Genomic DNA, 22,622 nt, shown 5'->3' with positions numbered 1-22,622 from the left:
TAATCTAAGGAGATCTCTTTCTTCTTTTTGTTCTTAATGAACTATATTTTTAAGAGCTTTAAACTTAAAGGAAAACTGAGCAATAAGTGCAGAGTTCCTATATAGCTCATCTCCTTCCAATCTATCACTGCTCCTAATAGTCATATCTTGCAGTAGTATGGTGCATTTGTTATAAAAGTCCATAGACAAGTGTTATATAGTTCTACAGGTCTTGACAAATGCATAGTGTCATGTATGCTCTTTTACAGCACCATATAAATAAAATCACTGCCTTAAACACCTCCATCCTCCACCCTCCACCCCTATAATCCATTTCTGCTTTGAAGCAGAGTGGGGTATGGGTGCCCATGAGGTTCCAAGACCTCCTTTCCCTTTCTGCTAAAATCTGGAGACACTCAAGTCCCTTATAGACAGTAGTCTGGTATCTGCATGTAACCCACACACATTCCTGTTTGAATCACGTCTCAATGAATTATGCTCACTATAATGAAACTGCTATGTAGGTCATGGTTGCTCTATTGTTTATACCATAATGACCAGGAAAAATCAGTCTGTGTTTGGCACAGACTCAGTCAGTTATTAATATTTTCAATCTGTAGTTGGTTGAGTCCATGGGTACGAAGCCTCTGCTTGTGGACAACTCATAGTTGGCTCCTCTCTTTAAAAAAAAAAAGCTATATTATATTTTTAACTTATATGTTTATCTGTGTGTCTGTGTGAGCTATGCATATGTGAGTGCTTGAGTGCTGTGTTTGTGGAGTTCAGAAGAGGGTGTTGGGTCCCCTGGAGCTGGGATTTCAGATGGTTGTAAGTTACCCAAGAGGGATGCTGGGACCCAAGCCTGGGCCCTCTGTAAGAGCAATGTATGTTCTTAATGGGTGGATCATCTTTTCATCTCCAGCTGGCTTCTCTTTAAACTAGCTAGAACACCTTGAAATAAACCCCACAGAGCTTTCCTGTTAATGTGTCTGTATTAGTTGTCCCTCCATGGTTGATTAGTACAGAAGAAGGCTCTTCGTGCATGAATATTCATTGTTTAGAATGATAGCTCGCAATTAACCTTTGGAAATTTATTGATTTATTCAACCAGCCTTTCTAGACAAATAACACCCACATTTTACAATGAAGGAGGATAGTATAAATATCACATCTTATGACTGGGATGGATTCTAGCAGACTAGAATAAAAACCTTTCTTGGGAAATCTTGGCAGAATGACATCTTCAAGACCAAAATTCATCTTTGAAAACTCTTACACAGGCAGTATTTATCATTTGAAACACATAGCTGTTTCTCTGGATAGGCACTAGACACAGAATGAGCTTGTGTTTGGCAGTCAGTCATTCATTGATTGCTTAAGTGCCAGAAAAACCTCAGTGTTTAACATGTTTGCATTTGGGGGTAGGGGAGAACAGGACGGGACACATAGGACCAAAACTATCTTAAAGAGCCAGAGCTTCGAGTGTCCATTAGTACTTACTCTCGTCGGTGAACTTGTTGGATAGAACGGTGGATACAAGGCCTCCCTTGCTTCTCCCACTCCTGCTCTTTCCTCTTCTGTCTTGACTGTATTTTTTTAACTCTTTGGAAATTATTTCTTGTTTATTTTATGTGTATGAGTGTTTTACCTGATTTTATGTACGTGCATCACATGAGCGCAATGCCTGCTGCCTTCAAAATTCAGAAAGTGGGTCAGATTCCCTGTAACTAAAATTAATGGATAGCTATGAGCCTCCCTCCACATGCATGCTGCAAATTGAACCCAGGTCCTCTACAAGAACAAGTGCTCTTAACCACTGAGCCATCTCTCCAGCCCCATGCATTTTTATAACTTAAAAGTCAATGCATCATATGAAAGTTCTCCGTGTTAAGCACACATTTTATGCTTATTGTCAAGCAAAGAAGTAAATTTATGAGAAATAATAACTTCCAGTCTACTGAAATCTTCATTGCCACAGAATTAACTGTAAAACAAAGCTCTCCTAGATGCTAATCCTGAAACATGGGTTCTGGAAACATGCCTTGTGGTTCACCTGGATCTGAAATTTATCAGTATCCAGGGGTTGCTGGCGATGAGTAACAGCAAAATGTACTGTCCTATTCCAGTGTGCTGGCTCCTGCCTGATATCACAGTATTCAGGTCAGAGACTGGAGGATCATGAACTTGAGAGGCCAGCCTAGGCTACATAGCAATACCCTGGCATCCAAAATCATGAGAGAGAGAGAGACAGAGAGAGAGACAGAGAGAGACAGAGACAGAGAGAGAGACAGAGAGAGACAGAGAGACAGAGAGAGACAGAGAGACAGAGACACAGAGAGAGAGACAGAGAGACAGAGAGAGACAGAGAGACAGAGAGAGACAGAGAGACAGAGACACAGAGAGAGACAGAGAGACAGAGAGAGACAGAGAGAGACAGAGAGACAGAGAGAGAGAGAGAGAGAGAGAGAGAGAGAGAGAGAGAGAGAGAGAGAGAATGAGAGAATGTCTGTCAAAGGGCTTTGAAGGATGAATCCTGAAAGTATTAAGAAAATAAATATTAGTCCTAGGAGTTGACAGTTGACCTTTAATATGAATAAGTTGAATTGTAGTCTATTTTGATTTTCTGGAAGTACAAACCAGTTTTCCAAGATTGTCAGATTGATTAAACCCTGCCGCTCAGATTCCAAGTGAGTGGAGAGAATTATTCTTACGTAAGAATAGGAGCCAAATGACTTTTTGTTTCCCCTTCAGGTAGGCCCCACCCTCTTCTTAGGAAAACACATGGAGAGTGTGTCCAGACTGCTTCACCTTCCTCTGCATAGAAATCTGGCAATGAAATTGTTAACGCAGACATAGCTGTCCTTCGGGGGGGTTTTTTTTTCCCTGTCACCCTCCGAAATGCAATGGGCCAAGTCAGCCATGTTTGGAAAGTTCGTCTCTGTAGAAATCTCTAGAATGGATAAAACCAGAAAACAAAGGGGAAGCTTTTCAACTAAGTAATAGGCGTGAGCAATATCTAATACTAAACGGTAGGTGTAAGCCGCACAGATTGAGTGGAGGCCATGTTTTGATCACCAGTTTCTTGCTCTTTTCCTTTCTTCTTTTTCTTTGGATCCCTCTCATAATGTGGATATGCACTTGGTCTGTGAGGGCTAGATGAATAATTTGAAAGAAAATTCACCCCAGGTCCAATCTGAGTCCAATGTGTGCTCCTCCACAAGCAGGTTCTCAGGCTTCATTATTATGGGTAGTGTGATGATTTTAATGAGATGTCCCCCATAGTCCAGGCATTTGAATACTGGGTCCCCAGATGGTGGCTGTTTGAAGAGGCTTGAAAGATGTGGCCTTACTGAAGGAAGTCTGTCACTGAGGGAGAGCATTGAGGTTTCAAAAGACTCTCCCTATTTTGTGTTGGCTCTCTGCTTCCTGCATTCAGTTCCAGATGTGAGCACTCTGCTTCAGCTGCCACATCTGCTGCTTGCTACCATGCTTCCCTGCCATCATGGTGATGGGCTTTTATGCCTCTGGAACTGTGAGCTCAAAGTAAACCCTTCCTTCTATAAGTTGTCTTGATCATGGTGTTTTGTCACAGCCACAGAAAAGTTGCTAATACAGGAAGATAATGTGAAAACGTCTAAATGATAAGTTTCAAAACTTGCCAGTGTGTGTGTGTGTGTGTGTGTGTGTGTGTGTGTGTGTATTAGTTATTCCATTGCTGTGACCAAATACCAGACAAGAATAACTTAAGAAGGAAAAGGGGGGCTGGAGAGATGACTCTGAGGTTAAGAGCACTGGCTACTCTTCCAAAGGTCCTGAGTTCAATTCCCAGCTACCACATTGTAGCTGGAGATTTTCTGTGTCCACCCTGCTCCTGTAGCCACTCAGACCAAGTAAACACACAGAGACTTATATTACTTATAAACTGTATGGTCATGGCAGGCTTCTTGCTATCTGTTCTTATATCTTATATTAACCCATTTCTATTAATCTATAAGTTGCCACGAGGCTTTTGGCTTACGGGTACTTTTACATCTTGCTCCCTCTGTGTCTGGCTGGCGACTTCTGACTCAGCCTTCTTATTCCCAGAATTCTCCTCTCTACGTATCCTGCCTATACTATACTTCCTGCCTGGCTACTGGCCAATCAGAGTTTTATTGATCAACCAAATCAGAGCAACACATATTTACAGCATACAGAAAAACATTCCCATCACCACATGGTAGTTCACAACCATCTATAACAAGATTTGATGCCCTCTCCTAGCATTCAGGCAGAACACTGTAGACATAATAAATAAACCAATCTTTAAAAAAAAAAAAAGATGGGAAAGGATTATTTTGACTCGCAGTTTGAGGATGCAGTCCATCATGGTGGAGGTCATGGCAGCAAAGTCTTGACATCGTGAGGCAGCTGGTTGCATTGTACCCATAGTCAGGAAGCAAAGAGAGGTGAATAACGGTGATCAGTTGGCATTTTCCCCTTTATCAATCCATGATGTCATCCCATGGGATGGTGCCACCCACATTCAGCGTAGGCTCTTGCTCCTCATTTAAACCTTCTTGGAAATCTCCTGATCTACACACCCAGAAGTGTGTCTCCATGGTGGTCCTCAAACTTACTCAGTTTGACAGACAAGATTAGCCATCACAGGTTGTGAGGGGTTGTGCCTTTGACAGGTTAAGAATGCAACCTAGGACATCCTAGGAGAGTGCCTTGGGAAGACAGCTGGGAATCAGGGTTAGAACACAGTGGTTAGGAACCTGGCCTTCAGAGCCAAACAGACAAGCTTCTACATGTCTCCTCCTCACAGTAGCCATGAACAGTTAGCACATGAGTCAGTATCCCTGAACCTCACAGCTTTACCAGGAAAACATGGAGACTAATAATGCCTTCTGCATGGGAAAATTGGTATCCAGCTTACCATGAGGAAAATAATGTCCTTAAATGTACTACATGGTGCCTGGTACTTAGCCTTTCAACAAACTCTAGCTAGTGGAAAGAGAGGAAGATATGGGAGTTGGGGAGAGGAAGAGTTAGCATGACTCTGTGTGGAGAACACTAGGGCTCTTGGGGTTGGAGCCACTGCTGTGGGATGTTCTGTATGTCAAATGTGTTGCTCTGATTGATTAAAATAAATAAAATGCTGTTTGGCCAATGGCCAGGCAGGAAGTATAGGCGGTACAAAAGAGAAGAGAATTCTGGGAGGTGGAAAGAAGGCGGGGAAGGGGGGGGCACGACACGACACAGCCAGCCGCCACCATGACAAGAAAGATGTAAGGTACTGGTAAGCCACAAGCCATGTAGCAACTTATAGACTAACAGAAATGGGTTAATTTAAGATAAAAGAAGATAACAAGAAGCCTGCCCCAGCCATACAGTTTATAAGTAATCAAAGCGTCTGAGTGATGATTTTATACGTGGGTTATGGGACTGCGGGGGCTTGGTAGCACCTGGAGAGAAGATCCACCTTTCCATGTATGTTTCCAAGGAGCTAATAGACCTTCTAGAACCATGTTTACTCCTTCCTTGAATTCTCAGGGCAGCTAGAGAATCTGTTCTCTCATAAAGCACATGGCCAACTCTCACTAGCTTGTACTCCAAAGACCACACCTTTCTCTTGACTACTTGAATTTGTCCACTTTATATAGAATTTGTAAACATTATAATTTATATAGAATGTCTGAACTATATATAATTGCATTTTAGTTTACTGTGGGTGATATGAGGGGTCTCGTGAGTTCATCAGAAGCATGTTTTCCCATCCTCTTATATTACAGAGATTTCTGCAGAAACTAACTTTGCAAAGCTGGTTGACTTGGTCCATTGTATTTCAGGGTGGTAGAGAAACCTGTGACAGAAGAGTGACAGCGATGTGTGTGTAGACTATTTGATTGTAGGATGCCCATATTGAAGAACTTGTAGACATTCTATCGATGGTTCAATGGTGACTGGTGTTCCAACATGCTGAATATTAGGAACTGCTAGAGTTGATTATGGTGATGCTCCCAGAACACAGAAAGGCGGGCAATGGAATATGAGTAATACCATGTAAAAGGAAAATATAAACTATGTGCAATCCCATTCATCCTATGTAATAAAATTGATGTTCACAGAAAGTATTGGAGGCTTGAAAGTATATGTGATTGTCTCATTTGAGGGTGGGCTCTGGTGAGTGACAGAGACCAAGGTCCTATAGTAACTATTTGGATCTCTTCATTAGGAGAACATGACTGGATATCTCTTCAGGTGACATTCTGATATCACTGCATTGTGTTTCTTCCTAGTGATGAGAATGCCAAGAAAGATTTGAAGACACTGCCAGTCTTTCCAACCAAAACCCTCCAGGAACATCCATCACTCGCTTACTGGTAAGCCAGGACAGCCCCAAGCTGAAGTCATGGCCTGCACTGAGCACTGGGTACTTGGCAGGAAATTCAAAAGAATCATCTTTTTCTTTCAAATTACTTGTATTCCTTGTAAATGTAGTCTCTGTGGTTTCAGCCTCCAAACTGTGAAGATGACTTTACTTTGCACACACAAAAAATACTAAAGATGACAAAACATTCTATTTGGAAAGCTTTAAACATGTTTTCCAAATATGCGGGGGAAATTAGATACAAAGCCCACATTGCATTCTGACTCTGGGACCTTCTGAAGAAGTCACTGATAAATGAAAGTTTCTTTAATTAAAAAAAAAAAAAAAAAAGGTGGAGGGTGGGAAAGGAGGTGATGATTGGTCTCGGAGAAATGCCTATAGTCTCACAGGTACGTACGCCTGGGTGTGACTGAAGAGCTACCTGAGCTGTAGGGTGAAGTTGGGTCTGAGGAAGGCTGAAACTTCAGCATAGTCTCTCCTCTTACAGGATAAAACTAGACTTTTCTTTACAGCACTGTGTCCAAAGTGGTGTTAAGAATAATATTTCAAATGGTGTTTAGACTCAAAGCAGGATTAATTTTCTTAAAAACTCTTTTTTTTTTCTTTTTTAAGAACAAGCCAGTCTCGTATAGCCCAGGCTGCCTGAAACTCTTTATGTAGCTAAGGATGACCTTGAACTTCTGGTTTTTCTGCCTCCACCTCCCAAATGCTGTGATTACAGGTGTGGGCCACCATGCCTGCTTTCTGTGGTCCTGGGGATTGTGCATTCAAGTCAAGAGCTCTACCAACAGAAATCCATCTCTTTTTAATCGACAACGAAAGAATAGTTTTCAGGCTCAAAATTACCTCAATAATGTTCTCCACCTAGTATTTAGTATTTGTGCTTTATATCTAGTACGATACATCTAGAATATTAGTCTTTCTATTTGAGAATCATCTTGTTTCCTTTCCTAGTAAATGACATTTTAAAGATATAAATATGAATTATGTAGCTATATTAAAAGTCAAAGATCATAATGGAAGTAGTCACATGCTGAGCTCGTAAACAAGAGTCCTACAGAAACAGCAGAGGATGCCAGTCTGGCTCCCAAACAAGCATGTTCCTCTCAGATTTTCAGTGGCTACCTGAGGACAGAGAGATGGAATCCGGGTGTCAGAGAGTCACACGTCACCTTGCTTATTTCTCTGTTTTGCAGTGAAGACAGAGTGATTGAGCATTATTTGAAAATCAAAGGTCTGACTCGGGGTCAAGCAGTGGTCCAGTAAGTATTATTTTTTTCTTCTTGCCTAGACAAAGTTTTACAGAAAACATCTTGGTGATTCCATACGTGAGTGTTACGGTTCTCATGCTTCCCAGTGTGGGTCAGAGAAGGAAGTGTTGGCCACCTAGGGAATGGTGGTGATGTTAGCAAGAACTGAGCATAGGTAAGGTGACTTAGCTTTAGAGTTCGAGCACAATGGTGCCAAGTCTTCCAGCACTTTCAAAGAGAAGGCAGAAATTGTCTGTGACTTGACTTTGGATGGAACTCAGGATACACTTGCTGTGTTGGAGTTCTGCTTCTTCTGCCAAAAGTAGACCATAGTCATTACTCAGAGACAGACACACAGACAAACAGACAGACAGACAGATGATTGATAGATAGATCTATAGATGATAGATAGATAGATAGATAGATAGATAGATAGATAGATAGATAGATAGATAGATAGATGATAGTCTCCTGTAGACAGGCTGACCCTTAGCTCACTAAGTAGCTAAGGAGAGCTTTGAATCCCAGCTCCACTTGCCTCCCCATTACTGGGACTCTAAGTGCTACCACACCCAGTTTCTGCCATATTCTTTGACTGTATAGAGTTACCACTGATTTATTAAGAGCTCTTCACTTGATACAATAAACTTCTAAGATTTTAAAAGGCAATCTGCTTAGTTCATGACTGTTCCAGTAACTGGAGAGTAACCCTTAGGGCTGTAACTTTAAGATAAAGAATAGAACTGTTGAGGGCAGCATAGGTCATTTGAGAAGTGAGATGAAGACCCAGGTCACTTGTCCTGTGGAGACATCCCGAGGATGACACTGAGATGAATATTTATATTCATCCTCTCTCCCCTCTCCCTCAATGCTGATTTCTGAGGGGTTTTGGTGCTTTGAGACAGGGTCTTATGACTGGCCTAGAACCTCCTGAGTGCTGAAGCTACAGTCATGTGCCACCACACCTGGCTTAAAAGTTGATTCTTACTGTTTGTGTATTAAGTGTTTGCCTTAAAAAAATATTTGCAGTATAGGGCTGGAGAGATGACTCAACAGTTAAGAAAACTGGCTGCTCTGCCAGAGGTCCTGAATTCAGTTCCCAACATTCATATAGTGGCTCACAACCTTCTATAACTGAGGATTCTAATGTCCTCTTCTTGTGTACATATGTACATGAAGAAAAAAATACCATATGCATAATACGCAAAAATAGGCCAGGTGTGGTGGCACTTGCTTTTTATCACAACACGCTGGGTTCTAGGCCAGCCTGGTCTATGGAACAAGGTTCAGGATAAAGCAGGGGGGAAAAGGTGCATGAATAAATAAATCTTTTTTTAAAAAATTTACAATCTGGGTGTTTTGATGCAATCTGTAAGTTGTACAAAACCTTCGCTGTATTTGTTTTGTTAGAAAGCCCCTGGCACTTAGAAAAGGTACAAACCATATTACTCCCAACAGTGGTTTATTATTCTATTTCTGCTTGAGTCAACGATCTTAGTCATGGCTAAAGGAGAAAAGGAGAAGCCAATTGTGTTTCCTGAAATCAGTTTCCCCCAAAAGGCCCTTTGGCCGTGTTAATTAACTTACGTCCATTTTCTTTAGGTACATGAAAATAGTAGAAGCCCTACCTACCTATGGAGTCCATTATTATGCAGTGAAGGTAAGTGCTTCTCATGTTCCAGAGCTTTCCACAGTACTCACCAAGGCACTCAACAGCACCGGCTGTCTAAAACAGCATTTAAATGTGTATGTGAACTGTGTCTAGAATTGCAGTGTTTTGTTTTTTGAGACAGTGTTTCTCTGTGTAGCCTTGGCTGTTCTGGAACTTGCTCTGTAGACCAGGATGGCCTCGAAATCATAGAGATCCAAGTGCTAGGATTAAAGGCATGCACCACCACCACCTGGCTTTAATTACCTTTTGAAAGATTTTTTTTTTATTTTATTTTTCTGTGTGTGAGTGTTTGCCTGCCTATATGTCTGTGCACTACATGCATGCAGTGCCCATAGAGGTCAGAAGAAAGCCTCAGATTGCCTGGAACCTGAGTAACAGAGAGTTGTAAGTGAGTGCCTGGAACTGAACCCTGGTCCTATGGAAGACCAGCCAGTGCTCTTAACTATTAAACCATCTCTCCAGACCCCAAATTTCAGCATTTTAAGTAGAATTGTTTTCATAAATGTTTTGTTTATTAATATTTTTCAGCAAATTATAAAGCACATTGTCTTTGTAAAATGCTACACTCAGGTGCTTTCCCAGACGTATTCTCTCTTAGTTCATTCTCATTCTCTTCTCTCTCTCCTCCTGCCCCCTTGCATGCTGGGTATTGAACTTAGGACCCGGAGCATGCTAAATTCATAATGCAGACCTTCCCCTGCAGTTCTAGGTCACTCTCCATCTACCCATAGTGATTTTGGTTTTGGTTATTTGCCTCTCCAATGCTCCCAGCTCTTTATCTGCTCCCTTCTCCCAGTGACAATCATGCCAGTCTTCAATGTTTCTGCAAACCTCTGTGGGAAATGCTGAAAGTTTTGCAAAATTTGCAGTATCACATCCTCATCAGTGTGCTTTGTCCTCTTACATTGGTAAGCAGGAAGAAGCTAGCTAAGAAATATTTTGATGATAAAAGATGAATGGAGTTTTGTTTAAGAGAAGCATAATGTTATAACTGATTAGCTCTTCAGTGAGTTTTAATGTCATGACAATATTGACATCTTTACCATTGCAGATGTCGGGAAATCAGATAATATACACTTTCCTATTGAGGACACCTGTGCTAAAAATGTATATTAATTTAATCTTAATTCTCGCTGATTATGCTTTGAGTGAACACATGCCTAAGCCTATATTTTTCTATCCCTCTGTCAATACATTCCTTTCATTGGAAAAACCCAATAAAAAATGTAGAAGCACATTGTACTTATAATAGAATATCACTTATATCCACTCCTCACATGTATCTCAGACTGATTATTCATGCTGGGAGTTGTCCATCTCCCCGAAAGGTATTCTCGCGTCTCCCTGTTCATTGTTGATTGTGCTCTGAGCACTGGGCTTTAGAGTCTCTGTCTTCCTCCTGGTAATCCCTGGGAAACTCTCCAGCCTTTATAGCTGCTTGTTGGCTAAGGGAACAAGGAGTCTTTTTAAAATCGTAACTAACTTCATGCTGGATTAGTTCTTGGTTGAATTACATTTTTTCATCCTCTCCAACAATTTAATCAAAGCAGTAATGCTTCATTCTTTTGGATGATAATAACAGTATTGGCTTTTGTGTGTGTGTATTAGTTGAAGAGACATTAAGAAAATATTTCAACAAGTTACATTTCTCAGTAAGGTTCTATTTACCAAGGCATATTTATTTTGGCTTGTTGGCACTTGTTAAGGAAAGAAATTGATAAACAGTGCTTCCCCTGTAGAAGACTTTCCAGATCTTGGGTCTCATGTTTTTATTTTTTGTTTTGTTTTCTACTTTTTAGGATAAGCAGGGACTGCCATGGTGGCTTGGGATCAGCTACAAAGGAATCGGCCAGTATGATCTACAGGACAAGGTGAAACCTCGAAAAGTAAGTGGGAACCACTCAGACGCTCAGAGGAACCTTGAATGTTCTATAACCCACAGCATCACTTTCGGGATTGCCTTGAACAAACTCGGGCAGTAAACTGTGCTAAATGAAGCTGGTACAGAAGCTACTAGTGTTAAATATAACTTGTAAAAAGTAACTCACTTGTGCATGGTCTACACAGTTCCATAATGAGCCATCTTTTCATCTGTTTGTTGAAACAGGTTCTCATGTGGCATTAACTGATCCTTCTTCCTCCACCTCCCAAGTGCTAGGATTGAATGCTGTCTGTTCTGAGGCCGTGACCTAAACTACACACTAAGGTTCACCTACCAAGCTAACCACAACTTGGTTCACAGCCCCCACGCTTTTGTTTAATCCAAAGTTTTTGTGGCGATTATTTCTCAGTGAATGGTTATAAGCAATCTTTCTGCAATTGCAGCTATTTTTGCTGGTCTTTGTTTTCACATTCTTTTATAACAAACATCTGCTTTCTGTAGAGGAAAAAAAAGGAATTAATGAGTTAAAGGACCAGAATCTATCAGATTCAGGTTTTCCAAAGCTAAATAAGTTACTATTTATCATTATATGCTTGTAATCCTAGTATTTGAGAGGCAGAGATAAGAGAATCAGAAGTTAAGGTCCTGTTCTATGTTGTGAGTTGGAGGCCAGCTTGGGCTACAGGAAACTCTGTCTCCAAAAAAAAGCTGCTATGGCAGGGCAGTGGTGGCACACGCCTTTAATCCCAGCACTCGGGAGGCAGAGCCAGGTGGATCTCTGTGAGTTCAAGGCCAGCCTGATCTACAAAGTGAGATCCAGGAAAGGTGCAAAGCTACACAGAGAAACCCTGTCTCAAAAACAACAACAACAAAAAGCTGCTATAAAGCTGCACTTTCACCTCTAGTATAAGTGCACAACATGTACATTGTCACCGCTGATGAATCTGTAGAGCTCACCATCCAGTGTCTATTGGTCGGTCTCCTTACGTACAGTGAGATAAAGACCTGCTCACACTCTCTGGGTGAGAATTGCTACCCTCCCTATGCTCTGCTGCCACCCCTGAAGGCTGTAGGAGTGAAATGGTGGCCTCTTAATAACAAACCATGGTCAGCCTACCTGCCTTATCTCAAGCCAGCAGCACAGCCTAAGACAACTCCTGTCTGTTGGCTGTATTCTTCATAAAGCAACCCTGGAAACAGACTACACATTGTGTGTGTCTTCTGAGGCTCCTTCTCTCCTCAATCAATGCTTGCAATCACCTTAAGTTATGAAAATTGAGCACTCTTCTTGACCCTGTTGCATGGTTGGGACATTAACATAGATAATACGATGGGTGGCATTGGGCAGACCATGGCTCCCCTTTCCATGCTCATCCAGCTCTGCTGGGCCAGAACTTGCTGGGCACCCAGGCTGCTTATTAGAGAACTATTAGCAAAAGCAATAAAGCATCATTCAACCACTGTATCCTCCTGTACAACCAGCTTGTAGTTTCTGTCAGCTCTGCGAGCGACATCCATTGGATAAGGAATACTGTGTATTAGTTTCCGTTTTTGTAATGCTGGGGATCCAATCCGGGGCCTTGCGAAAGCCAGGCACTCACTACACCCCTGGTCCTCTTGCCACTTTTGAAAGCTGTCTACTGTTCCTTTGTGTGGATATACATAATCTTTTTTTAGCAGATTCTCTCTCGTGATCCTCCTGTCCACCCTCCACCCAATCCTGGGATTACAGGTGTGAGCCACCACACCTAACTAACAACTAATTCTCTTTGATGGACATTACAGTTTCCATTGTGGGCGGGCAGAGAGGTCAGGGTACAGAGCATAATAAAGAGTCCCAGCCAAGCTGTTGCTTGTCATGTTTTCTTAAGGCACAGCTCACCCGTGTTACTATGTTTTTGCTGATTCGTCTGTCCTGAATTTTACCTTTTTAATAAAGAACACACAGGACTCTTGCTGGGTTTTACTAAACTTGTGTGCAAAATAGAACTTAAGCCAACTCACACGGCAACTTATAATCAACTAGCATGGCTTGATAAGTACGAAGTTCTCACAACATGGAAATGTTTCTTTTAAATAAATAAATAAATAAATAAATAAATAAATAAATAAATAAATAAAAACAAATGAGCTCAGCATTCCTCCTCTGCAACCCCTCCCGCTCGGGGTCCTTTCTCCCTTTTCCTGTGATACATCTGTGTTCCCACTGCACAAAGAAACAAAAACAAGCAATCAGATTTTCTCCCCAAGTAATGGTGAGTCAGATCTGCACAGCAAAGGCTGAGCTTCATTTCCTCTCCAGGGCGTGTGACTCACCGGCCTCCCCTCACATTCACAGCTTCATAAAAATCGGTACATACTGCTTCACGCTGATCACAATCAGGCCTGCTTGTTCATCCCAGAGTCTAGACAAGGGTCAGCAGCCACTTCCTTTTATCAATTTGCAGTTTTCCTCTTTCGTTGTCAAGATCTGTCACACTCTATTCTGACAGGACGTTAGAGCTCTCTTCTGGTTCTGTGGCTTCCTCGCCCTCCACTTCTCCATCACTTCAGGTGTCCAGGCTGCACTGTGCCTTGTTCCCTGCTTCCTTTTGTTAAAAATCTGGTGGTGGGTCTTGCTTCTGTGGACTGATTGCTTTCTGTTACCTACTGATTTGAGCTGGGGACAGCAGTGTGCCCTTGCAAGGCTCTCTTCTGGCCAGCTTGCCCACGTTAAAAGAACATATAATTTAAAGGGTTGTGAGCACGGACACAAAAGAAGGCTCATGCTGCCGCATCTGGCCATGCAGCAGATTCTCCAATGGCCAGGAAAGAATCGAGGTCATGCTAACAAATGAATGGAACACAGGGTGTCGGGCCAGCCTCAAGATGCTGGGCCTCCCGAGCCATGTGCCTATCTTGTTGATGTAAAAACAAACCAGGAGGGAGATGGACCAAGGATCAGAGACGGATGCCAAAAGGCTGGTTTTCAAAGGGGTTGTTCAAGGCCTGTATAGATGATGTCTGTTAATTATTGCCTCTAAATGTTAGGGACTGTGTTTGTTTTACTACCAGGGCACTAGCAAGCTCTCTTTGTTTATTCTAGCATTGGTTTTTTTGTCAATCTCCTGGCTGAGGGGCAACAAGTGGTTTCTATCAGTGAAACACCATGATGGAGGCCAAGAGTTGGGGAGACATTCTAGACCCTGACCCTGATGTCTATTCTCTGTGTGATTCTGATTCTATGTATGAATTTGTGTGTGTGTGTGTGTGTGTGTGTGTGTGTGTATTTTGCCATGCTGAGGATCCAAGCTAGAGCCTCAGGCAAGCTAAGCAAGCACTGTACCACTGAACTATATGTCCACTGAACTATGTGTCCACTGAACTATGTGTACAAGCCTTATCTGCTGTGGGGCACAGTTTTCATCTTTCTTTAGAAGTGTCTTCCTTATCTGCACAACCATAATCACACAAACTTCATAGGGAGGGTGTGAGAACTAAATGTGATTATATTCTGTCCCATGCCTAATAAGCATATATCACTAGGTAACTGCTAATCATTCCTTGGGAGTGAGGAAGACAGACAAATAAAGAGAATAATCGGGAAATATTTTTGAGTTACTGACAGAGAAGGCCCCAACATTGCTACAAAGCAGCCGTGGTATAGTAGGAGTCCCTATATTCAGATACTTGTAAACCCTTCTCTCCCTGGTTCATTACCCATAATGCATGAAGATGTGCTATATATGAAAAGAAAAATAATGAATTAATGACTTTACCACAGAGTCTCCTGCATCCCAGGCTGGCCTTGAACTTCCTGTGTAGCTAAGAAATTTTGAATTTCTGATCCTTCTGCCTCCAACTTTCCAGTGTTGGGATTACACATATGTACCATCATACCCAGCTTACGCGGTCCTGGGGTTCAAATCAGAGAGTTTCATGCACACTAGGCAAGTACCCTACCAGCTGAACTACATCTCCAGCCTCTCTTTATGGTTTTTTGTTTGTTTGTTTGTTTGTTTGTTTAGCATTTTGAGAAGGGATAATGCCTTTCACAAGGATCTAGACAGTGCATCAGTGAGTGAATAAGGCGTTAGTGTGCATGTCATGACTGAACTCTAACCCTACAGCAAGGACTTCACCTGGGAAAACAGGGCCTGTAGGAGAGCAGAGATGCAAAGCTGGCATGGCATTGCTATTCAAGGCACTTCATCAGGATGGTTTTTCAAGGCATCATCTAGACCATCCTGATGAAGTGCCTTTCAAGATTAACATCTTTTTACATTGTAGCACGATAAGAGAGCCTGTGGTGAGCACCATCACTAAGCCTTCAGTTAGCTGATTTTTTTTTAACTGTTGGAATTCCTTTGTGCCTGGAGGCATATGTGTTAAGTAATAAGCATAAAGGCCTTCTGTTCCATTGTCATAGCAGTCCTAGGCTCGTTCCCTTACTTTAAGGCACCACCTTGATTATTATTCTAATCACAGGCATCTTGACTATCTCACCTTCTCCTTGCTCTTCCCACCACCACTAGCTTGTCACCATGGTCCATCACATAGAAGGTCCTTCCATCCCAGAGCAGGTTAAGTTAGGAGAGTGGGAGAGTGTGTGCTGTCCAATCTCACTTTCTACATCAATACAACACACTGTCTGGTGTGGAAGAGAAACACTGGATTGCAAAATGTGGTCAGGAGACCAGTCCATCCTGTTTGGAAAGTGTGTCATTAAGCTTTAGCCACACCAATAATCAATCTGATTGTTAGAACCTGCAGAGCCAGTGGGAGGTGACCGCCAATCCTATAACACGGGTTTGAAATAACCAGTTCTGCGTTCCCACTGACCAGCTGGCTGACTTGGAACCACCACTTAACCTCTCTGTGCCCTCCTTTTCTCATCTATCTAGTTTAAAGAATCCTGTCTGCACTCTTACCTCAGAGTGCTGTAGGCACCCAATGGGCTAAAGGAATGTGTTCAGAGGGGATGCATCCCCCTCCACACCACACTTGCTGTGTAGTATGACATCTCTCTTCACCTCTATGCTTAAGCACAGTTAGGGTCTCTAATTCTATGGTGAGAACTTTCCAAGCATCTGCTGAGTATTGTCAAAGAAGGTGAAAGGCATTCCGGAGCAAGCCATTTGTCCTTCAGGAAGCCCCCATCTCATTGCAAGGAAGGCTGGGAAGAATTGTCTGGATGCCAGAAAGCCATGGCCAAAACTATAACTCAAATTGTTTTGTGACCAAAGAGAAATGTCAGAATATAGTCTGGAGGAGGTAAGCTGTGGCCACTAAACTATTTGTTTCTCCAAAAAAAAAAAAAAAATATTCTAGAGAGATGGTTGGTGAGAAACAAGTAAGCAAAGAAATCAGATAATTGTAAACTGAATTGTCTCTGATAGGAACTGATAGGCTGGAGGGACAGTCATGGGATGGGAAGAGACATCTGGAATGTTCAGGGAAGGCCTCCCTGAAGAAAGTGACATTTAAACTGAGACCGGAATGGTGAGATTCTTGCAAAGTATATGGTGGCTTCTCAGAAGGAGGGAAGATAAACCTTTAAAGGAGACCACTAACCACACCTTCCAGAACAAGAGGATTCCTTGTGTAGGAATGGCGGGTGTTCTCTGAAGAGGAAATGGCTCTGCAGAGGGGGAACCACCACATACCCACTGGCTCAGTGGGCAGGATGCTTGCCTCACATGCATGAGGTCCTAAGTTTGATGGAGCACTCCTCAGATCCAAACACTCAGGATGCAGAGGCATGAAGATCAGAAATTCAAAGTCATCCTCAGCTTCAGAGCAAATTTGAAGTCAGACTGAGAAACAGTGAGTCCCTGTCAGAGAGGTGGGGTGGAGGGAGAGGAAGAAACAGAGAAGGAGAGAGAGCATTCTTGATCATCTGTGGCAACACCCGGGAACAGCATGGTGCCAGGTCTGGTTGTCGGACACGCGTGTGCAATGTGCCTCTAATGCAACTTCTAACAGGAAGGGAGCCCTGGGTAGTTAGAGACCTGCCACAGGAGACTCTTGGGTGAGATGATACCATTTCAGACATTTGGTTTTTATATGACACCTTTTTAAATAACCCAGAACTTTTTCATCTAAATTTATTTGCAAATAACCAATGTATTTAATTGATTGCATATAAGGTGTGACATTTTATGTACATATGGCTATGAGATCATACCTAAAGAAAGTAATTTTCAGACTCTGAGCATGTTCTGTTGGGATCTCTCTCTCTCTCTCTCTCTCTCTCTCTCTCTCTCTCTCTCTCTCTCCCTCATGGTTTTTTTAAGACAGGATTTCTCTCTATAACAACAGCCCTGGCTGTTCTGGAACTTGCTTTGTAGTCCAGGCTAGCCTTGAACTCACAGGGATCCCCCTGCCTCTGCCTTCCAAGTATTGGGATTAAAGGCGTGCACCACCACTGCCTGGCCTGTTGGAAAGTATCATCTGTTATGAAAGTATTTTTCCCATAGCTGATGCTCTTAGCAGGACCTCTTTGGTCTGATCAAGTATTGTAAGTCCCTCTACCAGGTAACATTTATATTTAGAAAAGTACCTGAACAATTATTTTGATCCTAAAAGTATTATCTAATTGAAAGAAACAGAACTCAGAAACTTACTATTTTATAGAAAAAAATCTAAAGCATCTTATTTACATATTCTAGCTCTCAGAGCCTAGATATAGAGCAATATAGCCCTATAACCCAGCGTTCTCGACTCCAGTTGGATTACTGTTTCCTTTGGGGTATGGGACTGTCCTGTGCATAGTGGGACAGAGCACAGCGTCTGTGCTGTGTCCTGGCAGCATCCTCCCCTCCCATGTGATCCTAGCCAAGTCTCCTCTCATCACCAAAGGGCCTGGAGGTAAGGTGGAGGTGGGGAATAGTGCATTTATCGTGAGCTGCAAACCACTAGTAAGTAAAGTTGAGGGGTATGCCAGTTACAGGGGGCATCTGTAATCCCAGCACTTGGGAAGCTGAGGTGGAGGGATTAACATTAAGATTAGCCTGGTCTGTGAAATCAAACCCCATTGTGAGAAAGGACTTGGTCCTGTTCCACAAATGGCTACCACAGTTGCCTGCTGCTGTGGATGTCGCTCTGTATAAATAAAATGCTGATTGTCCAGTAGCCAGGCAGGAAGTGTAGGTGGGACAAGGAGAGAAGAGAATCCTGGGAAGTGGAAGGCAAAGACAGAGAGATACAGCCAGCCGCTGCCATGACAAGATGTAAGGTACTGATAAGCCACGAGCCACGTGGCAAAATATAGATGAATAGAAATGGGCTAAATATACGAGTAAGAGCTAGACAATGGGAGGCCTGAGCTAATGGCCAAGCAGTTTAAATAATATGAATGTCTGTGTGTTTATTTTATACGTGGGTTGTTGGACTAACAGGGCTTGGCGGGGGCTGGAGAGAAGCTCTCCAGCTACAGCCTCCCCTGTTCTTTTTCATCTGAAGTGTAAATACTACTCTTTTCCTCCCTTCTCTCCTCCTCCTGTTAAAAATACAAATGTCCCCATAGATTCCTCCCTGACTGAAAAAGAAAGTGATGTGCTATGATGCTATGCTGGGAGTTTGGAGCCTGACTCTGGTTGTACGTAAATCCTGGATCCATCCCTGATGACTGAGTGATTTGGCCAGGTAGTGGCACCTCTGTGAGCCTTCATTTTCTCCTGGATGGGGTTCAGTTTAAGATGGAGCGTCCACATCTGGCTCTTGGGAAGACTCTGTGCACATGGTCTGCAGTACTCCAGAAGGCATTAGCAGCATCTTCACCCACCAGGTGTAACCTTTATCATGAAACCCAGCAAGTTCATGATGCCCAGCTTGCTTTGTTTCACACCACACAGGAGGAATCACCCTATCCCCCTATCTGAGTGACTCATTGTTTGATGTACCTTGGCTGTGACTAGCCTGAATTTAGTCATTTCCATGTGAATTTGCAGTTAAATGATTAACCTGCAGTACAATGAGCAATGAAATGTCCGAACTCCTGTGACATCTTTGCCTGCCCTACCTTACTGTCAGACCCAGGTGGTGCTTCCCTGCAGTTTGCTATGATTTAAAAGAGAACTAGATCCTTTCTGTCCAAGTCCTGCCCCCTCCCCTGGGGCGGGGGAGGTCTTAGGACCCTCAAGCAAAACTCCCTGCCCTAGGCAGCCAGCTCTCCAGCATTCCTCTGCATGCTGGGGCACATTCCTTCTTCCTGGCTACTCCAGACGGAAGGGAACTTGCTGCTCAGTCTGCCTGGGGGGGCAAGCTGACACCCCACCCCTTTGTCCCTCTACTCATCGGTGACCACCGGGTACAGGATAGAGGAACAGATTTCTTCCCTTTAGGATGCATCAGGAAACCACCCAAGAGATCCACACAGCCAGCCCAGTGGCCAGCCCAGTGTAGTCATAGACAGTGAGACTCTCAGAACTGGAGGCCAGATGGTACAGCTATGTCAACAGAACAACTGAGCTGTTTCCTCTGTGGAGAGACAGAGGTGGAGCCAGATAGCGATTGCTAGCTCTGTTTCTGCTCTTAAGTGGCTGTCGTCCATTTAGTAACAATTAGCCAAGTGCAGAGCAAGCCCTTCACCACACATTAGCTCAACCACTCACTGATGTATATTCCAAGCCAGGCTCTGGGCCAAGTACCCTGTAAACATAAAGTTATATTTGGATAACCTTTGGAGGCAGGCATTATTGGCCCATTTAACAGAAAAGAAAACTGAGGCTTAAGAAAGTTAAGTACCTTGCTGATCAGCACAGCTCCAAGTAATGGATCCAATTGCAAACCTAGACAGGCTGATATAGTTCCTGTGTGTGCATGCCATGAGGGATGGGACCTGCTCACTGTTCATCAAGTGAAAAACCAGGCGTTGGTGGTACTCGCCTTTAATCCCAGCACTCGGGAGACAGAGCCAGGCAGAACGTTGTGAGTTCAAGGCCAGCCTGGTCTACAGAGCGAGATCCAGGACAGGCACCAAAAGCTACACAGAGAAACCCTGTCCCAAAAAACCAAATAAATAAATAAATAATAAACAAGTGAAGAGCCTTACCCATAAAAGGTGCTTAAAACATACTGTTGAACTGGGCTTGGTACCTCACGCCTTTAATCCCAGCACTCGGATTTAATCCCAGCCAGGTGGATCTCTGTGAGTTCAATGCCAGTCTGGTCTGCATAGTGAGATCCAGGTTAGCCAGACCTATGACTAACAACAATAGCAACAAAATACGGCCATTGAGAAGGAATGAGTCAAAAATCTACTGGTATACATCAGACCTGCTTTCTAAAAGTCCTTCAGGACCTCACCCTTTTAAAATATCAATCCATTTTGTTTGGGTTTTTATATTTTATTTATCTATTTATGTATGTTTTGTTTGCATGTATGTCTGTGTAGCACATGTGTGCCTGTCAGAAGAGGGCACCAAGTCACCTGGAACTGGAGTTACAGGCAGTTGTGATCTGTCCTCTGGGTGCTAGGAACTGAACTACTGTCCTCTGGAAGAGTAGCCAGGGCAGAACCACATCTCCATCCCCATTCAGAACCTTTGTAAGAGGTGGAGACGTGGCAGCAGTGATCTCCTCTAGTTTTTCAAATGTGTATAAATGAGTGGGGCCTAACTAAGTAGTGACTATGGATTTCCACAAAATGCCTTAGATATTTAAGATACTTCTTTCTTTGAATAACGTATCATATTGTGGCAAATTTTTCCCCTAAAGCCTTCAGCTTCCTTTGTGTCTAAACAGGAGAGAACTTCATGTGCATACAGAACTTTACACAAGTTCATTTTCAAAAGAGTGTTTGATGCCACCATGCTTTTCTACCTCAGTGCTTAAATTCTTGGTTCTCCCTTGTTTGAAGACAGATGATTAATGACTTTGAGATATGTCTTCCTATTGTGATTTCTTGATTATATCTTCATTGACATTATTTATGTTCCCACACTCCTTTCCCTGATTTATCTATTTATTTACTTTTGCAATATCAAAGTAATCCAAGATTGCTGTCTGCTACCTATTAGGATCTGCTTCCTTCTGTTGATTCCAAAGGGGACAACTAATCCTTGTAAATGAGTCTAGAGTAGAGAGACATCTGCAAGACCTAATTAATAGTCTTATTTTCATCCTTCAGCTATTTCCCTTATCCAACCAGCAGCATCAGTTCTAAAAACAACAGATTCTCAGACGCATGGCTTCTAATACGTGCACATTGCCAATGAACACTGATTTAAGACAAACGTGGCCTTTCCACAGCCTGAACCCCACTGCAAGCAAATCCCCTTCCTTCCTGTCTTCCTCTTTCTTTAAAGTCTTCACGATTAAGAGTTTGACTTGAGTCGCTTTTTTTCTGTTTTAGTAGGAAAATTACGAGTATGTTTCTGCACACGCATGCATGCACGCATAGTGTTTCACTCTCTTAACTCACAGGGTACTTCCTCTACCGTGCCCGACACCATGCCATGCCTGTCAGCTCTCCAAGCAGTAGTGAATCTGAAGTGTACAGTTGCTTCCATTCTGCCTCCTTTGAGCCTGAATCTTCTCAAGTTCAGAATCCCCTTGGCACCTTCTGTATTTCTCAGAGATAAAGAGTCTTTCTATGTGTTTCACAGGCTATTTCTCTAAGAAAATTTAAAACCAGTCAGGTTGCCTGGGACATTTCCCTAACCAATTCTCCATTCCCTTTTCCCTTGGTCTGAAATCTCCCCAAGGTTTTGACTGGAGGGAGCCTCTGGTTTATTCTTTACACACTGGAGCAAGAGCAGAGCCCTGGCACCCTAGTTGAAATCCATAGTTGGTATACTGTCTCTTAGATCTGACACATTTGTACACCCTTAAAGGGCATTCAACAGGGTGTTTCTTTCACCTCCTCCCTCGGTTGGCACTTTCAGAACCTCATCCTATCCACCCCACCCCATCCCCACCTCCTGCCCAAAGCAAGCACTCAGAAACATTAAAAAAGTGCAATAGAAGAATTATCATACATCAAGAAAAGAAAGAAGCTGGGCGGTGGTGGCGAACGCCTTTAATCCCAGCACTCGGAAGGCCGAGGCAGGCAGATCTTTGTGAGTTCTAGCCCAGCATGGTGTACAGAGCGAGATCCAGGAAAGACACAAAGCTACACATAAAAACCCTGTCTCAGAAAAACAAGCAAACAAACAAACAAAAAATGTCAATTTAGGGGTTGGGAATTTAGTTCAGTAGTAGAGTGCTTGTCTAGCAAGCATAAGGCCCTGGGTTCAGTCCTCAGCTCTGGAAAAAAGAAGAAGAAGAAGAAGGAGAAGGAGAAGGAGAAGGAGAAGGAGAAGGAGAAGGAGAAGGAGAAGGAGAAGGAGAAGGAGAAGACGAAGACGAAGACGAAGACGAAGAAGAAGAAGAAGAAGAAGAAGAAGAAGAAGAAGAAGAAGAAGAAGAAGAAGAAGAAGAAGAAGAAGAAAGAAAGATCTATCAAACAAAACAATCTTACATCTAGCCACTGGCTAGATC

General features: G+C 42.8%; 1 protein-coding gene across 5 annotated transcripts in view; it reads left to right on the top strand.

Annotated features, from left to right (window-relative positions):
* Positions 1–22,622, top strand: part of Frmd4b (FERM domain containing 4B) — a 334,105-nt gene that overhangs the window by 285,557 nt on the left and 25,926 nt on the right. For all 5 annotated transcript variants that reach the window (XM_036181353.1, XM_036181356.1, XM_036181351.1 and 2 more), the window contains 4 exons: positions 6,264–6,347; positions 7,552–7,617; positions 9,208–9,265; positions 11,077–11,163. In XM_036181353.1, the coding sequence (XP_036037246.1) occupies positions 6,264–6,347; positions 7,552–7,617; positions 9,208–9,265; positions 11,077–11,163 (295 nt within the window). The remainder of the gene's footprint in view (positions 1–6,263; positions 6,348–7,551; positions 7,618–9,207; positions 9,266–11,076; positions 11,164–22,622) is intronic.

The sequence above is a fragment of the Onychomys torridus genome, chromosome 3 (assembly GCF_903995425.1).
Source record: "Onychomys torridus chromosome 3, mOncTor1.1, whole genome shotgun sequence".
Classification (NCBI taxonomy): domain Eukaryota; kingdom Metazoa; phylum Chordata; class Mammalia; order Rodentia; family Cricetidae; genus Onychomys; species Onychomys torridus.
Note: the sequence above shows the minus strand (reverse complement) of the source record. Positions and strands in the feature narration are given on the sequence as shown.